Below are 26,328 nucleotides of genomic sequence, written 5' to 3'. Positions count from 1 at the left end.
AGTGCCGGATTACTTAGAGTAGTAGTTTTCTTAGAGTAATTGGTGATAATTTTCTGATAAGATAATCATTTTAAATATTTAACGGTCTTACCTACTTACGAGTAATTGTAAGGTCAAATTAAAAATAATGTTTAAAAAAAATGTTAAATTCAGAGCTAGCTTAAAGTTATTTGTACACGTCGACTTTATTGGTTGAATTAAGAGCGCTATTACATTTCGGCGTTGAGCGAGTTTAGGTATTTTACGCGCTGCGGCAGGCCGTGCGAGCTCAGTACGCCGATCCCTTCTACCACACTCGCACTACAATGATGGATTAAACATTCTTGATCCTTCGCGAAGCATATTGAAATCAACCATAACAACACTAACTGTACTTAACTTTTAAAGTTCTAAAACTGTTATTTGGTAAGTACGAAAATACTAAATGCAGTGCAAATGTACATAGGGGCTGTTCATAAATTACGTCATCTATTTTTGACGATTTTTGACCCCCCCCACCCCTCAAATCATCCAAAAATCAAGCTTCGGATGAATCTGTTTCCTCCTACGTCATGTTACCATCATCCGATGTCCAGACCCCCCCCCCCCACTCCTCCCATTTGAAACGACGTAATTTATGAATAGCCCCATACTTGTACTTATGAAGGTATATTACTCGAAAGAAATTATAGGTACCTACTCGCTTATTTACATGTTTCGTCATTGCATTTGGTACCTATAGGTTGTAAAGTTTGTATCAACGAGGGTTTAAAAACGAACTGGTACTGAGGATCTGATGATGATTAAGGTGGTCACGGATACCAATCAACCATGTAGTAACATGATTAGGCTCGTTTGATTCGTCTCAACAAGATCTTTGACACTGAAGATACACAGGGTCTGATGATGGAGCTGGAAGGTGGCCACGGGTACCAGTCTATCATGTAACTAAACAACTTCGTGTTTGGGCTCGTTTGATTCGTCTCAACAAGATCTTTGACACAAGACAGTACTCAGGGTCTGATGATGGAGCTGGAAGGTACCATTACCAATCAACCATGCAACTAAACCACATCGTGTTTAGGATCGTTTGATTCGTCTCAACAAGATCTTTGACACTAGGTGATACTCAGAGTCTGATGATGGAGCTGGAAGGTGGTCACCGGTACCAATCAACCATGCAACTAAACCACTTCGTGTTTAGGCTCGTTTTATTCGTTTCAAAGATCTTTGACACAAGATTGTACTCAGGGTCTGATGTTGGAGCCGGAAGGTGGTCACCGGTACCAATCAACCATGCAACTAAAACCATTTCGTGTTTAGGCACGTTTTATTCATCTCAACAAGATCTTTGACACAAGGTAGTACTCAGGGTCTGATGATGGAGCGCGAAGGTGGCGACGGGTACCTGTCTATCATCATCAGCTCCATCATCAGACCCTGAGTAGTATCTTGTGTCAAACATCTTATTGCGACGAATCAAATGAGCCCAAACACGAAGTGGTTCAGTTACATGGTAGACTGGTACCCGTGGCCACAGTCCAGCTCCATCATCAGACCCTGAGTACTAACTTGTGTCAAAGATCTTGTTGCGACGAATCGAACGAAGCCAAACACGAAGTGGTTTAGTTGCATGGTTGATTGGTACCGGTGACCACCTTCCGGATCCATCATCAGACCCTCAGTACTACCTTGTGTCAAAGATCTTGTTGCGACAAATCAAACGAGCCCAAACACGAAGTGGTTCAGTTACATGGTAGACTGGTACCCGTGGCCACAGTCCAGCTCCATCATCAGACCCTGAGTACTAACTTGTGTCAAAGATCTTGTTGCGACAAATCAAACGAGCCCAAACACGAAGTGGTTCAGTTACATGGTAGACTGGTACCCGTGGCCACCTTCCAGCTCCATCATCAGATCCTGAGTACTATCTTGTGTCCAAGGTCTTGTTGAGACGAATCAAACGAGCCTAAACACGAAGTGGTTTAGTTGCATGGTTGATTGGTACCGGTGACCACCTTCCGGCTCCAACATCAGACCCTGAGTACTATCTTGTGTCAAAGATCTTATAGAAACGAATAAAACGAGCCTAAACACGAAGTGGTTTAGTGGCATGGTTGATTGGTACCGGTGACCACCTGCCGGCTCCATCATCAGACCCTGAGTACTATCTTGTGTCAAAGATTTTGTTGAGGCGAATCAAACGAGCCTAAACACGAAGTGGTTTAGTTGCATGGTTGATTGGTACCGGTTGCCCACCTTCCGGCTCCATCATCAGACCCTGAGTACTATCTTGAGTCAAATAAATACATATAGAATGTCAGGTCGTTTCAAATATTTTTAATCCTGTCCGGTAGTTTATTAAACTGTACCATTATAAATTATAATACTATAAAAACGGTGCTAGGATCAAAGTCTCTCGTTGCGGTTTACACGCACACAGTATAGCGTTTTACACGGCGCCCGCCGCACACAATGATAAAAAACCTCGTCGTCGCCGTTGAAAATGTGCGGAGCCGACCGACACACGTCCTGCCTCTACAAGCTCTGCCGCGGCACTGAGCTGGCGCAGCGCGCGTCATCGGTAATATAGAGTAGTTTTCAAAAAATTGCCAAAAAATTATAGTAGAATTTCATAAACACTAATGTATACCAACAGTATAAGCAAACGTTGCAGATTGCTTGAGTATGAAAATGACTTCGATATTAAGTAGATTTTCGTAGGAATTGACACTTGTTTCGGAGAGAAAATCGAGTTCGTTTTACTTTGATTTTCTCTTTCTCAAAGGTATGTAGGAAAAATATAGTTTGATATGCCTAAAGTACAGGGTATTAGTAATACAAAATAGCCAGGTTTAGCAGAGTAAAATTCTCAACATTTCCAAATAAGAGCTCGCCATTCAGTGCTTCACGGGGTTTTTCGGAAACGACCATCAGAAAAAAAATCATTACTAATTTAATAAGTCCTTTTTCTAATATTTACAACGACATTTATAAAGATAAGAAGACGCTTTTACTGGAACAAGTACTCATTGTTTCTAATAATGAGCGCAAAGTCCTGAATTTCGTCGACTAGTATCATCAATTTTGCATTATTTCGACTTTTCTTGTAAGAGCGCTCTTAATAAAGACTTTGTAACCAATAAGCAAAACAAGCACGTGCTTACGGCACCACGTTCAGGGAGGGCACCAAAATGCCAGGTTGAAAAAGGAGAACAAATTTTAAAATTAGGGACAGACACATCGTTTTTACCACACGATTTTTTTAGCTGTCCAAAAGCTAATTTGCAAAAATAATGGCGCGTAATTCCTTGGGAAACAATCGGTAGCAGTAGAAGAGTCGTGATTACATGCATAGATTCGATTTCAACCCACTCTTTTGCGGTTCGGCGTTAGGTCTTATGCGAGGTCTTCTGCCTTACGGCAAAGTTGATCTTCTGCCTTAATTACACTTGGGCGTGGATCCAAATCCAAGCTTTCCTCTTTCGCAGCTGGGCCTACTGCCTTTCTCACACTTCGCCAATTCAATTCCAAGCTCTTATCTTATATTTTATGCATGAAAACAACCTCGCTGAGACCCTTAAATATCGAGCCCTATGTGAAGCTAGGCTGATAGAAAACTGTCACATCCCTTCTCTGTATGAAATCCTGGATTCGCGCCTGGTTGGGACTAAAATTAAAATTGCGTTTTTATATCGAAAAATTTTCGCGCTCGCTTCGCTCGCGTTTTCAATTACTTTATAAGGATATATGATAAAGGTGACATTCGGGTGGCGACTGCAGCAACATTACTCTGTTGCAACGTTACTGCTGCAGTACTGTCAACTTCCGTGATAAAATGATGTGACTGATTTCCATACTAAAAGTAAAAATGTACAACTGTCTATCATATTGCGTTTTTATATCGAAAAATTTCCGCGCTCGCTTCGCTCGCGTTTCTATTACTTTCTACGCTATGATAAAGGTGACATTCGGGTGGCGACTGCAACAGCATTAGGTACTCTGTTGCAACATTACTGCTGCGGCACTGTCAATTTTCGTGATAAAATGATGTGACTGATTTCCATTCTCAGCTGTAATGCGGCAATGAACTTCTCTCAATTTACCAAAAAAATCAATGTAATCTTGATGACCCTAGGGAGAGGGGGCACCTAGAAATGCTTAGGGCATCAAAATATCTTAATCCGGCACTGATTGTTAAAAATTGTGTAATATACGGAACCCTTGGAACGCGAGTCCGACTCGCACTTGGCCGGTTTTTTCACATTGGATTAGATGTTGGAGGCGATTTTCGGTCCGAGGAATTTTCCTTACAACTTTCTCGAAAAAAAATCGTCAGTATCAGAAGTACCAACTCTCACTGATTAAAGGGGCCCACTGATTAACAGTCCGCCGGACGGTATCGACCTGTCAGTTGTTCGGAACTGTCAAAATTTTGTTCTAACTGACAGGCCGATACCGTCCGGCGGATTGTTAATCAGTGGGCCCCTTAACAGTCCGCCGGACGGTATCGGCCTGTCAGTTAGAACCATTGAGTAATATAAGTAAAGAAAGAGTGGTAACTCCATACATCAGTATTCTTACCAAAACGCGCGTTATTTCGTAGTTGACATCTAACGTCAAGTAGTGGAACTATCAGTACCGGTACTTGACACCAGATGGCACAAAGTGTCGCTACTGACGAAAGATGTACTGCTAAAACAATTTACAACTAATATTAGAAGCAGACGGAGTTGAAAATAGAGTTTCGAGTAATCCGGTTATAATATTAGCTGTAAAATGTTGAGCATTAGAGTTTTTGTTCGCCGCGACATCTATCGTCGACTAGCAGTACTGATATATTCCGCTACTTGACGCTAGATGTCGACTACGAAATAACGCGCGATTTGGTAAGAAAACTGATGTATGGAGTTACCACTCTTTCATTACTGATATTACTCTGTGGTTAGAACAAAATTTTGACAGTTCCGAACAACAGACCGGCCGATACCGTCCGGCGGACTGTTAATCAGTGGGCCCCTTCAAGGATAAGTTCGCTTATTCGTGTATTCGGGTAAATCTGTAAATTGGATAATCCCGAAAATCGTTAAAATATCACTCATATTCCGTTGTAATCAGAGTCCCTATGCAAAATTATCTGCTATTTTGTTTTTTTTTCTTTCGGAATTACTCGAATACACCTGATTCCATTTACCCTTTATCAGTCAGAGCAACAAAGTACATTTGGTAATTTCTACAATAATTAGCGCGAAAATCTGTACATGGAATGTGACATATTTTAAAGGTGACCTACCTAATTTGAATGTGACATATTAGCGCGAAAATCTAGACATGGAATGTGACTAACTATTTGACGAATCTTTACAAATTAATATCTGGGAGACGGAGCTTTGCTCGGAAAACATAAAAACTCAAAAATACGCGTTTTCCCAGAGATAAGACCTAGCCAGATCGATTTTTCGCCCTCGAAAACCCCCATATAGCAAATTTCATCGAAATCGTTAGAGCCGTTTCCGAGATCCCCGAAATATATTTATAAAGAAGAGTTGCTCGTTTAAAGGTATTAGATAGATATAGTTTAAGCGTTTCTCGACAAAAAGTTCCTTCTTCTTATTCTTCATAAGGGATTAAAAATAAAAAGTAACTGTGTGAAAAATATGCAATAAAATAAAGCAAAACAAAAACAGTTATAATGGAAACCTGACATTACGAGTACCTACAACACGCGTCCGATTTATCTCTCCATACCTACAAGTATGTCAACAGTAATTATTAACCCTTGATCTAGCAATACATAGCTGATAGATTTAGATACTTACTGTATAAATCTTCTGTTCTGGCCTCCTCGATAACCTTCGACGAGCTGGAAGACCTCTTTCCACCTTTCTTATCTCGTATGCATGAAGTCATACTTAAAATATTCCATCAGTGAAATCTTAACTTGAATCTTATTCAGTAGGTAGGGTAAGCTGGGTTTCACTTATTCACTATAAAGAAATGATACTAAAACTGAACTACCAGCCATATTGTCTTTTCTACTTTCAATAAATCGCACTAAGCAAGCAATAATTAAGTGACAGTAATTAAGGTGCAGTAGGCTCAGAGAAAAGTGTTATACGGTTACCAAAAATTTCATTAGCAATCTTGAGGTTTTTCTGTAGGGACTTCAGCGATTCGAATCCTGAGTTTTTAACTTTTGCTTGATAGCCACGTCAAATTAAGCCGAATTTGGGCAATCTACGGAAATAATTCGTGTAGTTTTGAAAATTGGTACAGGCATACCTTGTGGTGTCCAGATAAACATACTAAAAGTCCTCAAGGGTAGGGACTGTGCTGAGGGTGTAGGAGGGAGGGGGGGGGGGGGGGGGGGTTTGAAGGTACCTTTTTTCTCATATCTCGAATATCTGTACGAATAGCATTATAATTACTTCGGACAAATGTTTTAGCATAAAATGTACTACAAATTTGGTTATGTTTATTTTTACTCTGCGATCAATACTTTAGGAGCTACAAGCTGTTAAAGTTAAATAAGACATAAAAATAGACGGTTTAAGAAAACGTCGTTTTTTTCGTAATTGTTCATCATAAATAAAAATTTTAGTTTAGTATAAGCAAGCTAAGCAACCTGCTGATAAAATATAAAAAAAACCGGTCAAGAGCATGTCGGGCCATGCTCAGTGTAGAGTTCCGCAGTTACCCGTCCGTCTAAATAGACTATTTGCAAAAACTCAGAAACTGCTAGACCGATTAGGTTCGCTATATTTTTCCTTGAAAGTCTTTACTAAGCTTTACTTTTATGTTTTTTTTCTTCATAATTTATGGACCCATGGTTCAAATGTTAGGGGAACTAAAGTGGAAAACACAACTTTTTTTCTTACAGATCGATTATTTCCGAAAATATTAAGTTAATCATAAAATGGTTCTTGAAGACCCCTATTCGTTTTAAAATACCTATACAACGACACCCCACACTATAGGGTGGAATCGAAAAAAAATTTCATCCCCACTTTAATGTAGGGGAGCCACCCTAAAAAAAATTATTTCTAGTTTATATTTTACGACTTTGTCAGCGTAACTGATTTATATATTCGTGTCAAATTTAATCATAAAAACAAGAAAAAATATTTTTTATGGTGGATGCCCTACATTAAAGTGGGGATGGGAATTCCCCTAACTTTTGAACCATGGGTCCAAAAAATATGAAAAAAATCGTGAAAACATAGCTTAGTAAAGACTTTCAAGGAAAAATATAGCAAACCTAATCGGTATAGCTGTTTTTGAGTCTTGGCAAATAGTCTATTTTGACAGACGGGTAACTAACTACGGAACCCTACACTGAGCATGGCCCGACATGCTCATGGCCTGTTTTTTTTTATATTTTATCAGCAGGTCGCTTAGCTTGCTTACTCTAAACTAAGTTTTTTATTAATGATGAACAATTACAAAAAAACGACGTTTTCTTAAATCGTCTATTTTTTATCTCTTATTTAACTTTAACAACCTGTAGCTCCTAAAGTATTGATTGTAGAGTAAAAATAAACATAACCAAATTTGTAGTAAATTTTATGTTAAAACTTTTGTCCGAAGTAATTATAATACAGATACGAGGGCTGCTACTTATGTATCCGGAATGGGCCACTTACTGGAACTACATTAAAAATATATATGTCGGCGGCCGAACGTAAGATCAGGCAGATCGTAATGTTCCTGTGTAATGTTTTGACGATAGTCACATTAACTCAATAGATAGGTAGGATAGGTTCGTTAGGTTGCTTCAGATGCCCGAAGGGCAAACTGCCCAGAAATAGGAGCCCCGCGTAGCGGGGCTCCGTCGACTCAGGGAAGGAGTCAAAGATTTTCACGTTTCACGATATGCCTAGGAATTTCACGATATGCCTGATCTTACGATCGGCCGCCGACATATATATAACATATAAAAATGAAACTCTTTGGAAGCAAAATACAGTTTGTTTCACATGTCTATCAATTGGTTTTACATTTTAGCATTATTTTTAAAAATTCTTTGTTTCATCTTCAACTTGTGAAAATTTTCGTGCAGATGTTTTTTTTACGATGTTCGGAGTGGATAAACTCAAAAATAGTGCATGGATAGACTTTTTTCGACTTTTGGGGAATAAGTTCCATCGAAGGTCAATGTTTTAGTGAGTAAAATTGTGGTCGGAGTAGTATATTACGGTATTTACGGTAGGACGAATTAAAAAAAAACGCTTAAAATCGGCTGATATCCCACAAAATATAGATGCTGTGAACGAACTCATAATGCAAGATGGTCATAGTATATACCGCAAGATAGAGGCATCTGATGGCAATAGTATGACGAGCATTTGTAAGATATTACATGAACATATGTTTAAAAAAAAGAAAAACTCGCGAAAGAGTCGTTCTTGCGTACAAAATGCACGTCTTGTATACCAAGATCAGAATGGAAAAAGTGCTATGAAAAGTCGTTTCAACATTTATGCAAAAGTGCATCATTCATCTTGGTGGACAAATACAAAGGCAATAAAACCATTTATAACTACTTATAGATATTTGTTATTTTTTGTGTTTCCGGATACATAAGTAGCAGCCCTCGTATTCGAGATATGAGCAAAAATATGAAAAAAGGTACCTTCAAACCCCCCCTCCCCCTACACCCTCAGCACACCCCCTACCCCCGAGGACTTTTAGTATGTTTATCTAGACACCACAAGGTATACCTGTACCAATTTTCAAAACTACACGAATTATTTCCGCAGATATTTCTAATTTGCTTAGGCTATGATAGAAATACAGTGAAACCTGGTTAATTGGCACCTGGATAAATGGAAAACTTCAATAATTACAACCAAACGTCCGGTCCCGGTCCCTTGAGACCAAAAGGCCTCTATAATTGAAATTTTGGAACCTCTATAATTGCAATTTAGATTTTAGTGCATTTCGTAATTTTGCCTCTGTAATTGACCACATCGCAACTAAGACCTCTATAATTGACACTGTGCTAAAAAAATCAGTTATTTTTGCTCTTCTTTTTACCTCTATTATTGAAACGAGTCTTACTTAGTACCTCTGTAATTGAAATAATGTAGTTGTAGACAGCAGAAACAATATTTTAATAGCAATGATTATTTTATTTATATCTTCATCCAGAATTCAATTTATTTATTGGGTATCTATCACAGCCTGTAGTAGGTGAAATAGTTTCGATTAAATCAAAAACAAAGTATGCTTTTTACATTCTAATAAAACTTTCTGCTACGATTCAAGGGATTTTTTTAAACACAAATGATGAGAAAATAAAGTAGTAATTAATGTAGTCTAAAAGTGCAAGTATAGACAGAAGCAATATATAGACCAAAAACCCAGAACGTAAGCGTGTAGATCTACTTTCAATGGTTATTTGCACCTCCATAAAATAAATTTGTCAGAACGCAACCTCTATTAATGAAAACCTCTATAATTGACACAACGATTTTTTGATTCCGGGACTGGGCAGTCAGCATGAGAAAATGTTCAATGGCTGGAAAGTGCAGGGGTCAAAATGTCCATACGAACTGGCTGTCTATGTGGTAAAAAGTATGAACGTTGTAATGCCTTAGTGTCAAAATGTACATATAATCGTGGTCACAATGGTCTAGTGACAAATGGTACACATCTTAAAATTCAAGTACAACAAAAGGGGTGATAGACGAAACGCTTGATTGATATAACGTGCTTAAGTTTAAATGAATAACTGTCAAAAAATTAACTAGACATGAAAAAAAATTGGTGTTTTTCTCCAGCATATCCACTTTACCACGTGAAACTGCACCACTACAGCTGGAGTTAGATGCATATATTGCTGCTTGATTGTACTTTTAAAAATACTAACGGCAATAATCATATGTCGCACTCCAGCGGGCGATATGCGGGCACATCAAAAGTAAGTTTCACATATAAATCAATATATTTTCAAGTTTTCAGAATAAGGTATTTTTACTAAGTGTCCTATGTTATTGGTAAAATACTGTTGTACCAATTTCTTTCCCTCCCCTTTTGTCCGCCACTCGTCGCGGCTCATGACATGTTCCCGCCAGTCTGTACGAAATGTGTAACTCGTCCCGCCATTTTTTTTAACTATAAGTACTAAAAAATCTACATGGGAAAATTCTGATCACGCAAAAGTATGTTATTTTTTACCTCTCTGTATATTGTATTTATCAATAAATTAATTTTATTTCTACGCTGGTAGTTGCATATTTAAGACTGATACATGATAACAGGTTAGTTACAAATACTAAGTATGTATACTAGTAAATAACGTTGTTTTTTGGAAACCTTACCACATGACGTGCCCGCAAATTCCCCTACGAGCGACAACTACGTCTGATTAAAGTAAAGCCCGCACGCGGCCTAACAAACAGACTGTATACCAGTTGCGTAACCTGGATATACCTAGATTTATAGATTCCTACAAGTGACCTTTCGCCATATGATTAAATAAATAAATTACGACACATCATTACAAATTATTTTATTTCAATTTATAAAGTACCGTAAGTTACGAACATAAATCACAATCAGCTACCTCCTTAATTAGGCACTTAAACTAAAAAAATACTTCAATTAGGCACTTAAACTAAAAAATTACTTTACTTATTCACAAACTAAAAAAAACCTTCATTTAAGCACTTAAACTAAAAAAATGGGTACGTTTGTAGTATAATTAGCACTTATTCTTTATTTTGTAATCTAATTATTGTAGTTTTTTTCATTTTTCTTCAACTTCACAATACACTTCAAGAAATTAGTAATAGTAATCTCTTTGTTCTTCAATTGTTGTAACTTTTTTTTATAATTTTTATCAAATAAAATGTCACATTTTCTTCTCTTTACATTTTCAAATAGCACATCTTTAGCTTTTGATTCTTGATAGATGGCTTCCTTTCTTAAAAAGAGAATAAATTGAAATAAGCTTGGATTAGCCCGCATTCTTTTATTTAACCTACTATGCCACCCCTCCAACGCGTTGTTGGTGCGATGTCTCTCACCTGCACAGCTGATTTCTGCCAAAAGTGATTTTGACAACCATTGTTTATTAAAATACTTTTCAAACTTCTCTATTGGGGTGGTTTCACGTTGACTGCCCACTCCCGGAATGGATCTGTTATGCTTGGGCAAACTAGACATTATTTCAGCCCACCCTTGTAATATTAGATCGGCTGGTAAGAAAGGCAAATATGACGCTAATTCTGCTAACTTGCGGCCATCTTTAGTGTCTTCTAGTTTAAGTTCCTCAGATTTTCTCCATATAGCCTTGTTGTAGTGAAAAAAACATCCACTTACGTCGCATTCAGGGTAAACTTCTTTGAAGGCATTTATAGCAGCTCTTTCGTAATCAGTTTTATATTTTTTTACGCACATGCCTAACTCATTTCTCAGGTAATTGAAGAGTCGTAAGTAGGTGTTTGTGGTTTTATCAGGAAGCAATGCATATAGCATTGGTATGATATTAGTTTGCTCTTCTGTGCTATTTACATCCATATGTATAGTAAATAGCTGCTCAAACGGTTGAGGAGTTATTTTGAACGTGCCATCTCCAAAGAATATTGTGTCATCACTTTTATTTTTTAATACTTTTCTCGAGTATTTGGTGCCGAATAATAAAATTTTATCGTCATTTCCATCCTCCCAAATTAAAAAATTTTGTCTTAATATTATTGGTACTTCGACGTCTTGTAGTGTTTTGAAAGACGTCGATTTGACCTGCAAAAACTCCTTTCGTGCTCTATACAATGACCTTTTTTTATTTTCAAATAATGGAATCGTACAATCATCCGAATCTTCATCTGTGTCCATATCCCGACTATAAACATCTTCAAATATTTTTTGAACGGATTCATAGGACTCGCAAACCATTTTTCTGCATTTTTGATAAGCTAGGTGATTTTTATTTTTCGACGAGGATGGCTCACAAGTATGTGCACTTTTTCGCACAATCTTTGTTCGACTGGCGTTTAAGGTAATCGATGAACCACACGACAGACGGTTTATGCACTTCCATAGAGTGGACCCACTTGGATTATGCACGCCCAAAGTATATCTATGTACACCAAGTAACAGTGAATCCCTGCCTTTTTGAGTTTTACTGAATATCAGTTTTTCGCTTTCTTCTTGCATTGTAACTGAATAACTCCGAGAAACATTATAAAGTGACATTAAACATTGTTTTAGTATTTATCAGTCATAATGCAAGTTACTTTTTAATCTAAAGTGGCCAATATAAATTGACAGAGATAGGTTGAATGCTATGTAAAGAGGTAGGTACGTAACGTAATTTAGTCATAGTGAAGTCGTCGTAGTAATTCTGAATACCTGAATTCATAGCTGGGCGAGTAACTATAAATATCGCCGTGTCTCTTTTATTTTCACGGGAGTGCTTATCTTTTGTTCGTGTTTATAGCCGATAGCTCATAGCTAACAGGTACATACCTGGTGGGATTTTACGTCTACTGTACAAGTAATGTTTAAATATACAAGCAAAATTGTTTTAAGATATAAGAGGGAAACGAGCAGACAAATCGCCAGATGATAAGCGATTAAAATCACCAAAGAACACTCACAACCACTTCAGTGAAAGGACTGTCTTGTATATATCGTTTAGATATGATTGAGCTTCACTGGAGTTACATAGTTAAAAATAAATAAATGACTAAACATTAAATTTTAACCTTTATTATTTAATTCTAGTCTACAGCCTAAAATGACCTTATTCTATTAGGGCAGACGACACGGTAACATTTATCAACTGTAGAGTACTTTTATAAATTTGTATGATGTCTGCTGTGTGGATTTCATTAAAATCAGTAACTGATGCACTATAATTTAATACATGGTCCCAGTTTTCAGATTCTAAATGTTGACGGCACACCCTTGCATCTCGTGGCACATAAAAATTATGTTTTGATAAAAGCATGGCCTTTGAAAGATACGGGATATGGAGAAGATCCATCGCGGGGCATTCACTAAAAATGCATCGGCTGCTATCGGTTATTGCTCGTTTTAGTGTAGGACGAGACCTGGAATCATATGTGTTATTTAACTCGAAGTAGCTCATATTTTTCAATATTTTACCACAATTTTTAATTGCTAAATTCTTTATTGCTAAATCAATCACAAATTGACAGTTAGTATTTTTAATAACTGACGTTCACATTCTAGTGGCTTGTATTATTTTTACCTTATATTTAGCATGAAGTTTTTAAATCTAGCTGAGTGTCTATATAGATATAGCTATTATTAGTTTGATGTTGATGAGTACACACACAGGCATGTTTATTTTTAGAAACATGGTTTACTGTCATCCGCGTCTAAGGCAATTTCGTCGAATGAAATTCTGGTTATTCGCGTATAAGGCAATTTGCGTTTCTAGTACTATGCGTAATTTGAACATACCGGCCATTTGCGTAATAAAATTCGGGTAATCTACGTAACTGGTAATTTGTGTACGAAATTCTGGTCATCCGCGTATAAGGTAATTTGCGTTTCTGGCACTATGCGTCTGAACGCTTTTTTTAACCGCCGCAAAACGAAACTGAACAAAAATCTGAGAATTTTTCACTTATAAAAATTATTTCCCTCAAACGTAATGCATTGATCTAGAACTGTACAACTTTTGTAAAATTTGGAGTAAAACCAAACGTTTTAGTTAGAATAAAGCTTTATACCATGTACAAAAAGGAAACATTATTACCGTGATGCATTTACGCATGTGTTCGCGTTGGCTATTATACATTATGGCACTTGTTTAATTGGACCTGAACACATTTTAACTGCCGTCCATTTGAACCACTGCAAATTTTGAAATTTTTACTTTTTGCCATATACACAGCCGGTCCGTATGGACATTTTGACACTAAGGCATTACAACGTTCATACTTTTTACCACATAGACAGCCAGTTCGTATGGACATTTTGACCCCTGCACTTTCCAGCCATTGAACATTTTCTCATGCTGACTGCCCAGTCCCGGAATCGATTTTTTGAACCTCGTTAATTGACACGACCTGCTTAAATGAAAAACCTGGTTAATTGACAAAAAATGGCCGGTCCCTTGAGATTGCAATTATCCAGGTTCCACTGTAAATCACGAATAAGTCTAAAATGCACTTATTAAAATTATAATAAATTTTGCACAAAACCTAATAATATGAAAATTATTACTAAAAATGAGCAATGTCATGCTCGAGGGAATTCAGGGATTACTTTTTTTAATACCTACATATTTAAACACACAAAAAAAAAACATAATATGCGCGGTCCCGAGCACGCACATCCATCTCGCTCACGCTTACGCTCAGTGAGAGTGAGAGAAGAATACGAACCTACTGGGCCTTAATCATATTTTTTCTTTTAATTCATTTGCTCATGGAATGCTGAGCAGCACAGCTCTAGCAATCCTAGATACGTCTACAATTTCTACTCTAATCAACTTTTATAGACAAAGCAACAAAAAAGAAGCAAAAGGGATCAGAGGCGGATTAGTCCAGTTTACAGAGGCCTAGCCAGCGCACCTACCACTACATGAGCCCTGTTTTCGGTTAAAATATCTAATCCATACCTTGATAATATACTACAGGCCCCATGCAGCTTAATCCGCCACTGAAAGGGATTGTCCAGTTCATCTCATAAGATAGATTAATAAAGAAAACTATTTACTTGGGCATATATTTACTTCCTTAGACTATGTCCCAAACTTCTTCAAAGGCGGAACACAACTTAGCACACGTCAAGGCCGCCGAGAGAGGGTAGTTGCTAATGGATATAACATCCTCTGCATAGTCCACTTCCACTTTCCCGTGTGCCATGGCGCCCACGATCAAGACGATAGGCTCGTCTTTAGGGACGAGTTCCCTACAGCTCTGCACTGTTTTCGAACTAAATGACATGGTAATTTTCTTTACGCCCACGGGCAGATGTGAGGTCACTGGATTTTTAATGACCTTCAAGAGCTTCATGGGACCATCTGATGCTCTTATAGCGAATTTATGGAGAAGTTGCACTGGAAAAATATTAAAATTGTAGTAAATTAATAAAACAATAACTACACTTAAAGAGTAGATATATTTCTAAAATAATGGCAATATTGGTAACTTGTGTAATGTAACAACCAATTATGTGAAAAGACTTAGATATAATCATTTAAGCTTGTAACAACAATTTCACAAAAGCTGTAGCCACAAAATTAACCTCTAAATAGGTTAGGGTATTTGCATAGCAAGTAAGGTTTAACATGGCACCAACCTATTTTGTATGTACGGGAAAAATATGAGTCTTATATGACATACTAAATATGTATACTTCAAAAATTCGCATATGCAATATATTATTCTTTTTAATCTAGCCCTACTACTGAACACCAATAGATGTAAACATTATACATGTATATTTTAATTTTGAGTTGCGTTTCCAAAACGAGCTTATAAAATTGATTAGTTAATTTAGCTAATAATATTTTAGTTCCCATTTTTTTTTAATTTAGCAGAACTCGGTACCCAGCTTAATATGTACTCAGTGTAAAGGAAATTATTAGTGATCCATACAAAACTTTGTTCACATTGCCAGTGAATGAGATAATATCAATAGTGAAAAAAGACCACTGCAAAAGCATCAAATAATTTCGCATAGCATATTCGCAACACCACAACAGATAATATTTTAGCATTTCATGTCAATATTTTTATGAATATTCCTGACTTGGGTCATTTTTTGACCACATAAAAATCCAAAATTTTAATATATTTTTTTGATGATTTGACTGCAATTTTGCTACTTCTTTAATATAACCCATTGGTTTTCAACCCTATGGACCCTATATTGTGACACCTCTGTAAGAGGATCCTCATTTCACAAAGTCTCAGTAAAAAAAAGGGAATAAAATTATATGGGCTACATTCATGAAATTTAATTTTCGTACTTAACATTAATTTGAAAAATATAACCTACTCTTTGTATGTCAAGTGAAAAACAGATACTGTATATAGTTAAGCTTGAATTCGCCTTGCAAATACCTATGCTTATAGCTGCACATTGAACTTTCAAGTACGAACAGTCAGCCAGTCTATCAACCATATCTCCAACTAGGTGCTCTTTTGCCACTTCGCTGGCCCAATATTACAGGGTTCTATGTTACATTTTCAAGATAGTTGAAATTCGATTTAATGTCACTATGACAATGTTCAAATTTCAATTCAATAAAAGTGAAACATAGAACCCTGTAATATTGGGCCAGCGATTTGTCAATTTCAAATAGTCCTACCAGTGGCCTAGCTAGGGTTCCAATTTGCTGATTATACAAAATATTGCAGTGCCTATTTTAAACAGTGCATCCTAAAAAATATATAAAACAAAAATTGGCAGTTATACTTTGCAAGGAAAGTGCTTGGGCCGGTAACTGATTACATGTAGTTTTATTGGATTCTACACTTTTAAAGAGTTATTAGGCACAGAACTTATTTTTCTGAAAGTAAACAGAGTTAGTGATACATACCCATTAATCCAGCAAATCTCTTGAATGTTCTAGGTATCCGAGTTTGTGGATTAATTTCTATGAGTACATTCTTTTCAGTGTGAATATAGACCTGAAGTAGACCAGCCCGGTTCAACGGGGAATCCATCAACATAAGGAGTGACTGGTGTGTAATGTCTGGCCTGCAAGAGCCTGGGTCCCGGTCATTCTTGCGAAGAATGTTAGCATGGTCATCGCAGTTTAACAGCTCGAAACTATTCCCAGCCTGAAAGTTATAATAAATAACAATTAAAACATTATATACATGTTTTTAATCGTCTTGCGGTTCTCGTCCATTGATAACTTTAAGCAAACATTAGCACTAACCTTACCTTCACTGTTTCCAACTGAGCGCCTTCTAATATCACTATTAACCGCTTTTCCTGCTTTTTGATATGGGATGTGACTAAATGTCGTGGCACTGGGTCATACTCGAAATCATTGTCTTTTTGATTAAGTTTTCTCTTCTTACCCACCATGGTTTTCCAACTATTTTAGCGCGTAGTTTTCTTAGTAAAAACAAACGTATGCCAAGGAGCACCCAGGTTTATGCCTCTTACCACCTTAACAAATACCGCATTGTACTTCTCTCATAATATTTTAAAATGCATAACAGGTATTACAACTTTTGGAAAAAATATCAAAACAAAGTGATAATTACACACGTGCATGCGCGGATAAACACGTGAAGATGGCGCCGGCGGACATATTTTTTTTGTTACCATAAAAAATAAATCTATTCTGAAAATCCCAAAATACCCTAAACTTTTTCTCTAAAATTCTGTATTGTATGCCATTTAAATGCATAAAACGTGTGCAAATCCATTAAATATTCCTTTGATTTGCGACGCGACCCGAGCGACACTATTGAATATTGTAGTATAGCTGGCAGCACTGCATGCCACAGATAAAACAATATCACAAAAATAGAAAGACATCCATTCTAAAAATATGATAGAGGAAAAGCAAGAATGCCAACATGCCAAGATTGTTTATTATATGTTTATTATAAACTAAAACTATTTGAGCGTTTTAAAATACCCGAACAGCCTTGAATATTGACAGCCGAAAATCGACTTGTATTGGATGACAGATTGACAGTAGACAGCGAGCTCGAGCTACACACTCTACACAGAATAAAATTGAAATTGAAAAGATTTCTTTTCATTGTGATAAACGGGCTTATAATTTAATTTATTTAAATGTATCGTTAGCTGCTTTGTACCAATTTTGTAATGGCGAATGACAGAGAAGTATTGCGTGAAATATGGGACGGCAAGTTACCAATATGCTTTCAATTACATCAAGAAGAAATAATGGAAATTCAACAGCCCGATCCGTTCTATGTAATGGTTCCAAGATTAAGTTATTTTCCTTTGGTCACTGATAAGGTAAACTGTACTTTTAATAAGTTTAAGCTATTGTACTTCTACAGAGGCTTGTGGTTTCTGTCTAACAAAAGATATATAAACATATATATTTATGGATGTTACAATTGTATCTTTCAAAATTTCTTTGTAACTTTCCAGATGAAAAGACATTTTCTAAGATACACATCTCAAGAAAATGCAGATAATGAAATGTGGCTTGACTTCAACGGGCAGCCCCTCAAGTGGCATTATCCTATAGGATTTTTGTATGATCTCTTCTGCGGAAACGACCCGCAGCTGCCATGGAACCTCACTGTGCATTTCACCAAGTTCCCAGAAGCTGTTCTCCTACATTGTCCTAACAAGTAATCTTCTATAATGAAATTACCTTTTACATCACATCTTTGGAATTTAGAAATGAGGAGGTTAATCAATTTTAGCATTGCTATGCTGCTAATTCCTGTACTGGATAAACTAGTTTCTTTCAGTATCAAATACAATAAATTCTAGCTAATCCGGCACTATTGCTGACACGAGAGAGCCAGAATAAAGGAATATGGCTATGCTAAAATAATAAATTTAAAGGAAATTTGGATGTTATTTGAATTTTAGCCATTTATAAAGAGAATGTGTTATTCTTAGTGCAGTTAGAAAACTTGACATCAAATTACTGGTTGTACTGAACCATTGAAGTGCCAGATTATCAAGTTTTCACTGTATATTCATCCTCACCCATTTTATTATTTTCATAAATACAATATAACGACAATTGTGGATATAGAATGTCCATGGTGTTAAAGAACCATTTTAATTATATTTTCATTAGAGCAAATACTAAATTGTGTATACATTTTCCAGAGATGTTGTAGAAGCACATTACATGTCCACTGTAAAGGAGGCTGATGTCCTCAAGCACCGGGGCCAAGTCATGTCTACCATGCAGAAAAAAGATCACAATCAGCTATGGCTTGGCTTACAGAATGGTATGCATCATATTTTAATACATAACATCATATTATGCAAGTAAACCTTAGTCTGGTTTCATCTAGGTTCAAAAACATACACAACATATATATACTTTAGCCACTCAAAAGCTAACTAGTACCACTACCAACAAAAAAGGCCTATTTGAGTAAATATTCTTTACTCAAATAGGCCTAGCAACAAACACCTTTGAATAATTAAGTTTTAAAATTACCTCCAACAATTCGAGTTTGCATACTCTGCATTGTCTCAGAGCACTTTTGAATTCTTACAAATATATCATATTAAGCTAATTATCAGTGCAAGTAAAGCCCCACTTATTTGGTCCAAGAACTTGCATGCAAGCTTTATATTATATTACACGTTTACGTGCTATTTGGTAGATCACCTGAATTTATTGTAATCTGTATTGAGTACTGAGTAGTGTATCGAATTATGCATGCAAGTTGTTCAACCGTCTAAATGGGGCTTTATAGATATTATTAGGGCGAGCGAAGCGAGCCCTATCACTAATCGACGAACTATGCATTGTTGTGGTACACTTTACGGAAAAACTACTGCACTGTTAGGTTTGAAATTTAACATAGTAATTTAAATTCATGTCTAGATGTGTTATCAAACATAAAAATATCATTTTATAAACCTAAAAAAATAAAATAAAGTAATAACACTTTGTATTACTACTAGCGCCATCTGTTGGCAAAATGATGAATTAACGTTCGTGCTAATGTTAATTATTTCTTTGTCTAACAGATGGCGTTAGTAATATATAAATAAATAAATAAATATTGGACATTCTTATACAAATTGACTACTTAAGAAGGCTTGTGTTGTGGGTATTCAGACAATACGATACTTATGTGGTGTTTTCTTACGCCATTAACAACGATGAATACCAAAGTGGGTACAATTTTGGATTCAACCCACATCGCTTCACTTAGTTTGATTCCCATTTTAGCAATTAAGTTTTTGTGAATACCTACTAGAACAATCAATCTTGCTGTATATTTACTGCGGAGGTCAATTTACTCGTATGTTTTGTGACGCTGACGATGTGATGATCAGTCATGTTGTGTTAGCAAACTTAAATCGGGTAATTTTCAGTTCGAGATACAGTTTTGGCGCCATTCATTTATTACGTAAGACGATTTTGGGGTGGAGGGGGGTCGAACATATCTTATTTTTTCTTACAAGGGGGTGGGAGGGGGTTTTCATAGTTCTTAAGTAAGATCACAAAGATGCGATATTTTTTTTAATTTCTATGAAATTATGACGTTTAAAATAATACTTCCACACTCTATGCTATCAAACACGGTGCAGAGTTAGCTTAAACGAGCTCAAGTACCTTTGTACAGGTACAAATAAACATTCATAAAAATATTTTTTTGAAAATAAATTATATTGGTGGCTGGACGCGGGGTCAGCTTATTCTTATTAGTTCTTACATAGGGGAGGGAGGGGGTCAAAAGCTGGCAAAAATTGTCTTACGTAATTAATGAATGGCGCCTTTAGTGTTACTATTGCTTGGAACTGCTAAAATTATAAATAAAGATAAGCATAATTAATACAAACTTCAGTGACTTAGGGCCGATACAGACGGACTACAACCCGACTGCAACTTGTATGGGAACTGCACGCCAATCGAAACGTCGGCGTGCAGTTCAGCAAAATGACCCAGTACCCTGGCAGTACCTAGTGGAACTCAGGTTTGGTGTAACAAAGGCACATTATGGTTTGGTCATCCGACTCATCTTGATGAGCACTTAGGAGAGTAGTACCCAAGATAGAGCCGATGCCGAACCCTGGCAGTACCTAGTGGAGCTCGGGTTTGATGCAACATACATAGACACACGCTGTTTTGGATATCCGACTCGTCATGATGATCACTGGGTAGATCAGTACTTTCAGTAGGTACCCAAGATAGCTGATGCTGAACCCTGACAGTGCCTAATGGAGCTCGGGTTTTATACAACATAGGCACACGCTGTTTTGGTCATGCAACTCGTCTTGATGAGAACTTAGGAAAGTAGTACCCAAGATAGAGCTGATGCTGAACCCTGGCTGAACCTAGTGGAACTCGATCAGGTTTGATGCAACATAGGCACACGCTATTTTGGACATCCGACTCGTCATGATGAGCACTTGGGAGAACAGTACCCAAGATAGAACTTATGCTGAACCCTGGCAGTACCTAGTGGAACTCAGGTTTGTTGCAACATAGGCACACGCTGTTTTGGCCATCCGACTCGTCTTGATGAGCACTTAGGAGATTAGTACCCAAGATAGAGCTGATGCTAAACCCTGGCTGTACCTAGTGGAACTCAGGTTTGGTGCAACATAGGCACACGCTGTTTTGGTCATCTGACACGTCTTAATGAGAACTTGGAAGAGCAGTACCCAAGATAGAGCTGATGCTGGACCCTGGCTGTACCTAGTGGAACTGTGTGTGTTAGTTTATGTGCGGAGCAGCGTGATTACCGCCAGTAGGTGTCCAGACGGGATAGTAATTCGATCAATTGTGTGGAGTGGACGCAAAAATAAATTCAAGAACATTGGCTCGCTGACCCAACATTATGTAGGAAAGCCAGTTGGGTTCCTTACAAAAAGTACTGGGCGACCGTGTAGGATGTAATGCACTTATGAAATTGTATATTACGTGTGGATGATATTGGCAATTTGATTTTGTCGTCTGGACACGTTTTTAAAGGACAAAGTAAAAGCTGTAACAGACAGGCGTACCGGACAGCAACCGGTTCGGTACGTTAAGGTAGAAAACCTCCGCGAGCCCTTACAAAGCTCTGCTTTTTGCTAGTTATAATTATTCTTTAAATTAGATGCAACTGCATCACTTTTAATTTAACAATACTAATTTTTTTTCTTGAGGTCCATTCTGCTTACAACTTTTTTGTTTGCATCCTAAGTCAGCCCAAAGCACCACTATTTACACAATTTTAGTGCCCATTCTTCTTTTTAAGAAAGTGAATGCCTTCTATTCTCACCTTCTAAATAAACTGTATTGGTCAATCCATTTCCTCGCGGTTTTCTCCCTCACTGAAATTTACTAGTGCTCTTACAAATATCAAATATAAATTCAGCCGTTCCCCCTTAAATAGTGATCACTTACTAAAATGCAACTTTCATTGCACTCCTTTGGCCTATCAATTCTGTGATAAAATGTATTCTATGTAGTATGTATATGTGTTTGCATACACATGCAATACATTTTATCTAAGAATTTCATCGAAAAACGTTCAGCCGTTTGTGCGAGATGGAGGAAACAGACATCTTAATATCTAAATGTCCAAACCAACAAAATTTCCCATTGAAAATATTGTTTGGTGTAACTTCCAAGAAAAGTATTGGTATGACGGGTATGACTGGTATGAGCGTATTTTAACTTACGTTTGGACGCCACACGCCTTGTTTCTCGGCTACCAACGCTCAAAACTTAATTTATTTACAGACAAATTCGATCAGTTCTGGGCCATAAACAGAAGATTGATGGAGTCGCATGGTGACAGCGAAGGCTTCAAGCACATTCCAATACGAATATACTCCGACGACGGAACCTTCAGTCAGCATCTAGTCAGTCCAAAGAACAGTGATAACAGTAGGAAAATACTCCAGCAGATGATAGCAGAACTATATCCCGATAAGCCTGACGGTATGTGAACTTTACATGCCTTAAGATTTTTACGTTACATGACTTACTCGAACGAAAATCGAAGTTTGCTAATTGCGGGCATCTTTGTCTTCTCATCTCCATTGGAGTAAAAGAGAAAGATCCCCGCAATTTGCGAATTTCGGTTTTCGTTGTAGCCCCCAGCTTATAAGTGGCCTTAAAAGTTCAGGCCGCTTGTTCGATTTGGAGCTATTCTACGTTCCATTATACCTTATTACAAGACAAGCGTTAAACTTTTTTTCTTATATAGAGTACAATTTCAAGTAAAATTGCGGCAGGTATCGCTCTCTTCTCCCTGTAAGTTACGTTTAATTTTGAGCACGAGAGATTTCATGTACATATGAATTATACCAATAAGAATATATTCTTACCAGTAACGTATGCGGGGTGAAATTTGGACGTTCAATATTGTTTTAAATAAAAAAAACACCATTCTTTTTTAAAATAATTGTTCTTATAATAATGTATATATCAAGGCTTAATGTAAAAAATAGTTTACTCCCATGCGAGATGCTTTACGGCAGTTCTGTGGTACTTTGTCCATCACTGTCGAAAACACAGATGTCGGCATTTTATTCAGCTCCGATTTTATTTTTCGAATCAAACTCTGTACATTTTTGGAACGAAAATTATTGCAATATACTCGCCTCTTTAGATTTGCCCAAAAATCTTCTATAGGGCGAAGTTGCGGAACATTAGGTGGATTTGATGTCTTCGGTACCTACGTATGGGATGTTAAACTCCGCCATTTTGCTAAGGGTTTTTTTGGAATAATGGCTTGAGGCTAAGTCTGGCCAAAACACTACATTTTCTCCTCTATTCTCGTATTTATGAAATCCCGCACTAATGGCAAACAACGCTCTATGTAGCGGTCGGCGTTCACAGCTAAACCTGACTCAAAGAATACAGGTTTAGACATTCCGCGTCGACGGATGGCAAGCCATAGCAAAACTTTTTTAGGAAATTTTGTATGCTCAACATATTTCACGTTCTCATCGGTTGGACCATTGGTGTTCTCAAAATAGTAATTGCCTTGCCACTCGTTTCCATCTAACGTGAAATATGACTCGTCATCCATAACGCAAGTGACATTGTTTTTAGCGTAAAATATTTCTTTGACTAATTTACGCAGCCGTACTTTCTGAGTGATTTCTTGGTTTTCAGATACAGTGGGCTTAACTTTTCTACATCGCTTATCGATGCCCATGTCTTTAAGATATTTTTAACAGTTTTGCCGTCAGTTTTAAATTTTCTTCCGAGCTCTCTATAAGATTTTGCGACACGGCCGGCCGTAATTTTCTTTAATCGAGCTCTCTCAGAAACCTTGCTCAAGCTGGAATAGTTTCCAGTACCAGGCTTTCTAGCAGTGGTTTTCTTCAAGGCAAAGGACGCCAGAATATTGTAAATAGTGCTTCGACTCTTACCCATTTGCACAAAATGTTCCACCACCTTTGATTTCGGCCATAGGGGATGGCTACTAGTTATAGAAATTATATACTGTTTGACGACGGCGTTCTTGTTGATTTACCATAATTACAAAATTAAACACCCAATCTTTATGAGACTTACCAAACTGATTGACAGATATATTGACTTTACATTGACAACACATATTTTTTATTTAAATTTTTGTTTTTATATTTTATATATACAAACTTTAATTTCACCCCGCATACGTTAGTTAAGTACATAATCTTGTAAGACCAAAATTCCTATAAGAAGTTCAAAGAACGGTGTCAAGATTTTGAACAAAATGGGTTTGCAAACCTTGCATTACTAAACGGCTTCTCTTCGCTCGCCCGTTAATATTACACTCTGGCAACTCTCTGGGCGTTGAAGGGTCTACCACCTTGTGGCCTAAATCAAAAACTAGTCTAGACATAAGTATCGTTTCATGTAAAAGGCAAGCGCCGCCATCCAAAGCGAGATGAAATGATTAATTAGTATTTATAATTTCCAGTGAAATTACGGACGCACGGCATCGTGATACCGCGCGACACGCCGCTTCAGTGGCTGTCGGAGCACCTCAGCTACCCGGACAACTTCTTGCACCTTTGCTTGTGCTAACTTTGCTTAATATTAGTTACATATATATACTTAATCAGCAATAAAATTAACGCATTCCTTAAACACATTGCGTTATTTTTTTAGTCCTGAATAGAAAAGACTTTTGTGTTTATTTTCAGTTTGGATAGATATTATAAGATTTTACTAAACTTTCTCTGTCAGTTAGTATTTTGGGTAAGGTAGATTGAGTCTCACCTTAGAAGCTAATTTAGAATCACTTCCTGACATTTGATAAGGCTCCAATTTGGTATGCCCACAGGCACCAATGACTATGCAATATTATGAATATGATTATATCGAGCAGGTCTGATGATGGAGATGGAAGGGGGCCTAGAAACTAGGTTATATAATTAATATAACCTGGTTGTGTTTGGGTTTGTTACAATCGTTTCAATGTGTACTTGTGTAGACTGAAGTACAGACAGCAATAAAGTTTGTATGAAAGAGACCAAGTATAAGTTTGACTGGCATATTGTGAGTGTAGTAAAACAAAGCAGTACCAAGTAACATTTATTTTTTTAACGTTGTTTGGACGAAAAACAAACATACAGTATAAAAAAAAACTTAATTTATTTCGATTAATAGGTATCACTGGGCAACCTGATAAAAATTAAATAAATTAAGAATGCTGTCATATCCAGAGTAATAGCTGAGCATGAGATCCATAAGCAAAGCACCCAAATGACACAAAATTAACTTGGCACAAATAAGGAGGTACTTAACTTTCCAGAGAGATTCGTGGCTTGGTTGTAGGTATAATATACTTACCTACAGAACAGCTCGACTGTACATTTCGTATCAGTCAATAATGGTAGTAGTTAACCCTTTACCAGGCCCCTAAGAACTAGCATGTCTTCATACGTACTGTATATACTGTTACAACCGTATTGAACGCCTTGTAAAAAATGTATTTACGAAAGTCGGAGATGTTCCTTTAAACCAGAAATAAAAATGTGGGTTACGGTTATCCCATCGCCTGTCTAAGTAATTAACTGTCATACTCGATTTTGTCTTATTATATTCTTGATCATTCCTCCCACATCTTATATCGGTTATCATAGTCAAGGTTTAACTCCAAATCTACTACGAAATATTATATCAATCACTGAAAACAGTTTTATTACTTACGTGAGTTTTTATGACATGACAAGACAATTTACCGGGCCATGGGAAGAATAGCTCCCGCACACTTAAACTCTAATAAGGCCATGGGATAATGTCAACCCACATCCTAATTCTGGTCATACACAATAATGCATGAATATTTAGCAATGTTTACGATTACATTACCTTTCAACACTCAAAATCTACAAAATATCAAAAAATTGTTCGACCTATGTACTCCTGTTTTATAGAAATTAAGGAAAGTGTTCTAATTTCTCCGTAGTTTACTGAAATTAGAGTTCAAGTGAATTTAAACGGCTGCCAAAGATATATTACGCGATTTAGAAGCGTGTTGTGAATGAAGATCATAAAATACTATTTTCAGGGATTGACAAAATATTTTGTAGGAGGTTTGGAGTTAAAACCTGACTACGGTAACCGATAAAAGATGTGGGAGGAATATATCCCTTCGCCTGGTAAAGGGTTAATAAACAATGACAATTCTTTGTTTGATTATAGGTTAAAACATTGTTTTGTTTACTTTTGTGATGCCTGCGCTATTTTTTTTACTTCAAGGCCACACATTACGAGTATAT

The 26,328-nt window shown here is 36.9% G+C and overlaps 2 protein-coding genes and 2 long non-coding RNA genes across 4 annotated transcripts; 1 reads left to right on the top strand and 3 right to left on the bottom strand.

Annotated features, from left to right (window-relative positions):
* Nucleotides 1-10,477: 10,477 nt before the first annotated feature.
* On the bottom strand, nucleotides 10,478-10,714 carry LOC134805038 (uncharacterized). Its single transcript, XR_010146239.1, has 2 exons — nucleotides 10,580-10,714; nucleotides 10,478-10,549 (listed from the first exon to the last, which is right to left on the bottom strand). It is a non-coding gene; the product is annotated as an uncharacterized LOC134805038 (long non-coding RNA).
* Nucleotides 10,715-11,412: 698 nt separating this feature from the next.
* LOC134805037 (uncharacterized) lies at nucleotides 11,413-13,846 on the bottom strand. The gene is made up of 2 exons (XR_010146238.1): nucleotides 13,712-13,846; nucleotides 11,413-13,037 (listed from the first exon to the last, which is right to left on the bottom strand). It is a non-coding gene; the product is annotated as an uncharacterized LOC134805037 (long non-coding RNA).
* Nucleotides 13,847-14,671: 825 nt separating this feature from the next.
* Nucleotides 14,672-17,206, bottom strand: LOC134804181 (ribosomal RNA small subunit methyltransferase NEP1). Its single transcript, XM_063777110.1, has 3 exons — nucleotides 16,858-17,206; nucleotides 16,508-16,751; nucleotides 14,672-15,019 (listed from the first exon to the last, which is right to left on the bottom strand). Exons 1-3 carry the CDS (start codon nucleotides 17,002-17,004, stop codon nucleotides 14,697-14,699), a joined length of 714 nt encoding a protein of 237 aa, XP_063633180.1. The 5' UTR covers nucleotides 17,005-17,206; the 3' UTR covers nucleotides 14,672-14,696.
* Nucleotides 17,207-17,646: 440 nt separating this feature from the next.
* On the top strand, nucleotides 17,647-24,693 carry LOC134804030 (autophagy protein 5). The gene is made up of 5 exons (XM_063776885.1): nucleotides 17,647-17,916; nucleotides 18,055-18,260; nucleotides 18,754-18,878; nucleotides 22,343-22,543; nucleotides 24,522-24,693. Exons 1-5 carry the CDS (start codon nucleotides 17,761-17,763, stop codon nucleotides 24,626-24,628), a joined length of 795 nt encoding a protein of 264 aa, XP_063632955.1. The 5' UTR covers nucleotides 17,647-17,760; the 3' UTR covers nucleotides 24,629-24,693.
* Nucleotides 24,694-26,328: the final 1,635 nt, after the last annotated feature.

The sequence above is a fragment of the Cydia splendana genome, chromosome Z, assembly GCF_910591565.1.
Source record: "Cydia splendana chromosome Z, ilCydSple1.2, whole genome shotgun sequence".
Classification (NCBI taxonomy): domain Eukaryota; kingdom Metazoa; phylum Arthropoda; class Insecta; order Lepidoptera; family Tortricidae; genus Cydia; species Cydia splendana.
Note: the sequence above shows the minus strand (reverse complement) of the source record. Positions and strands in the feature narration are given on the sequence as shown.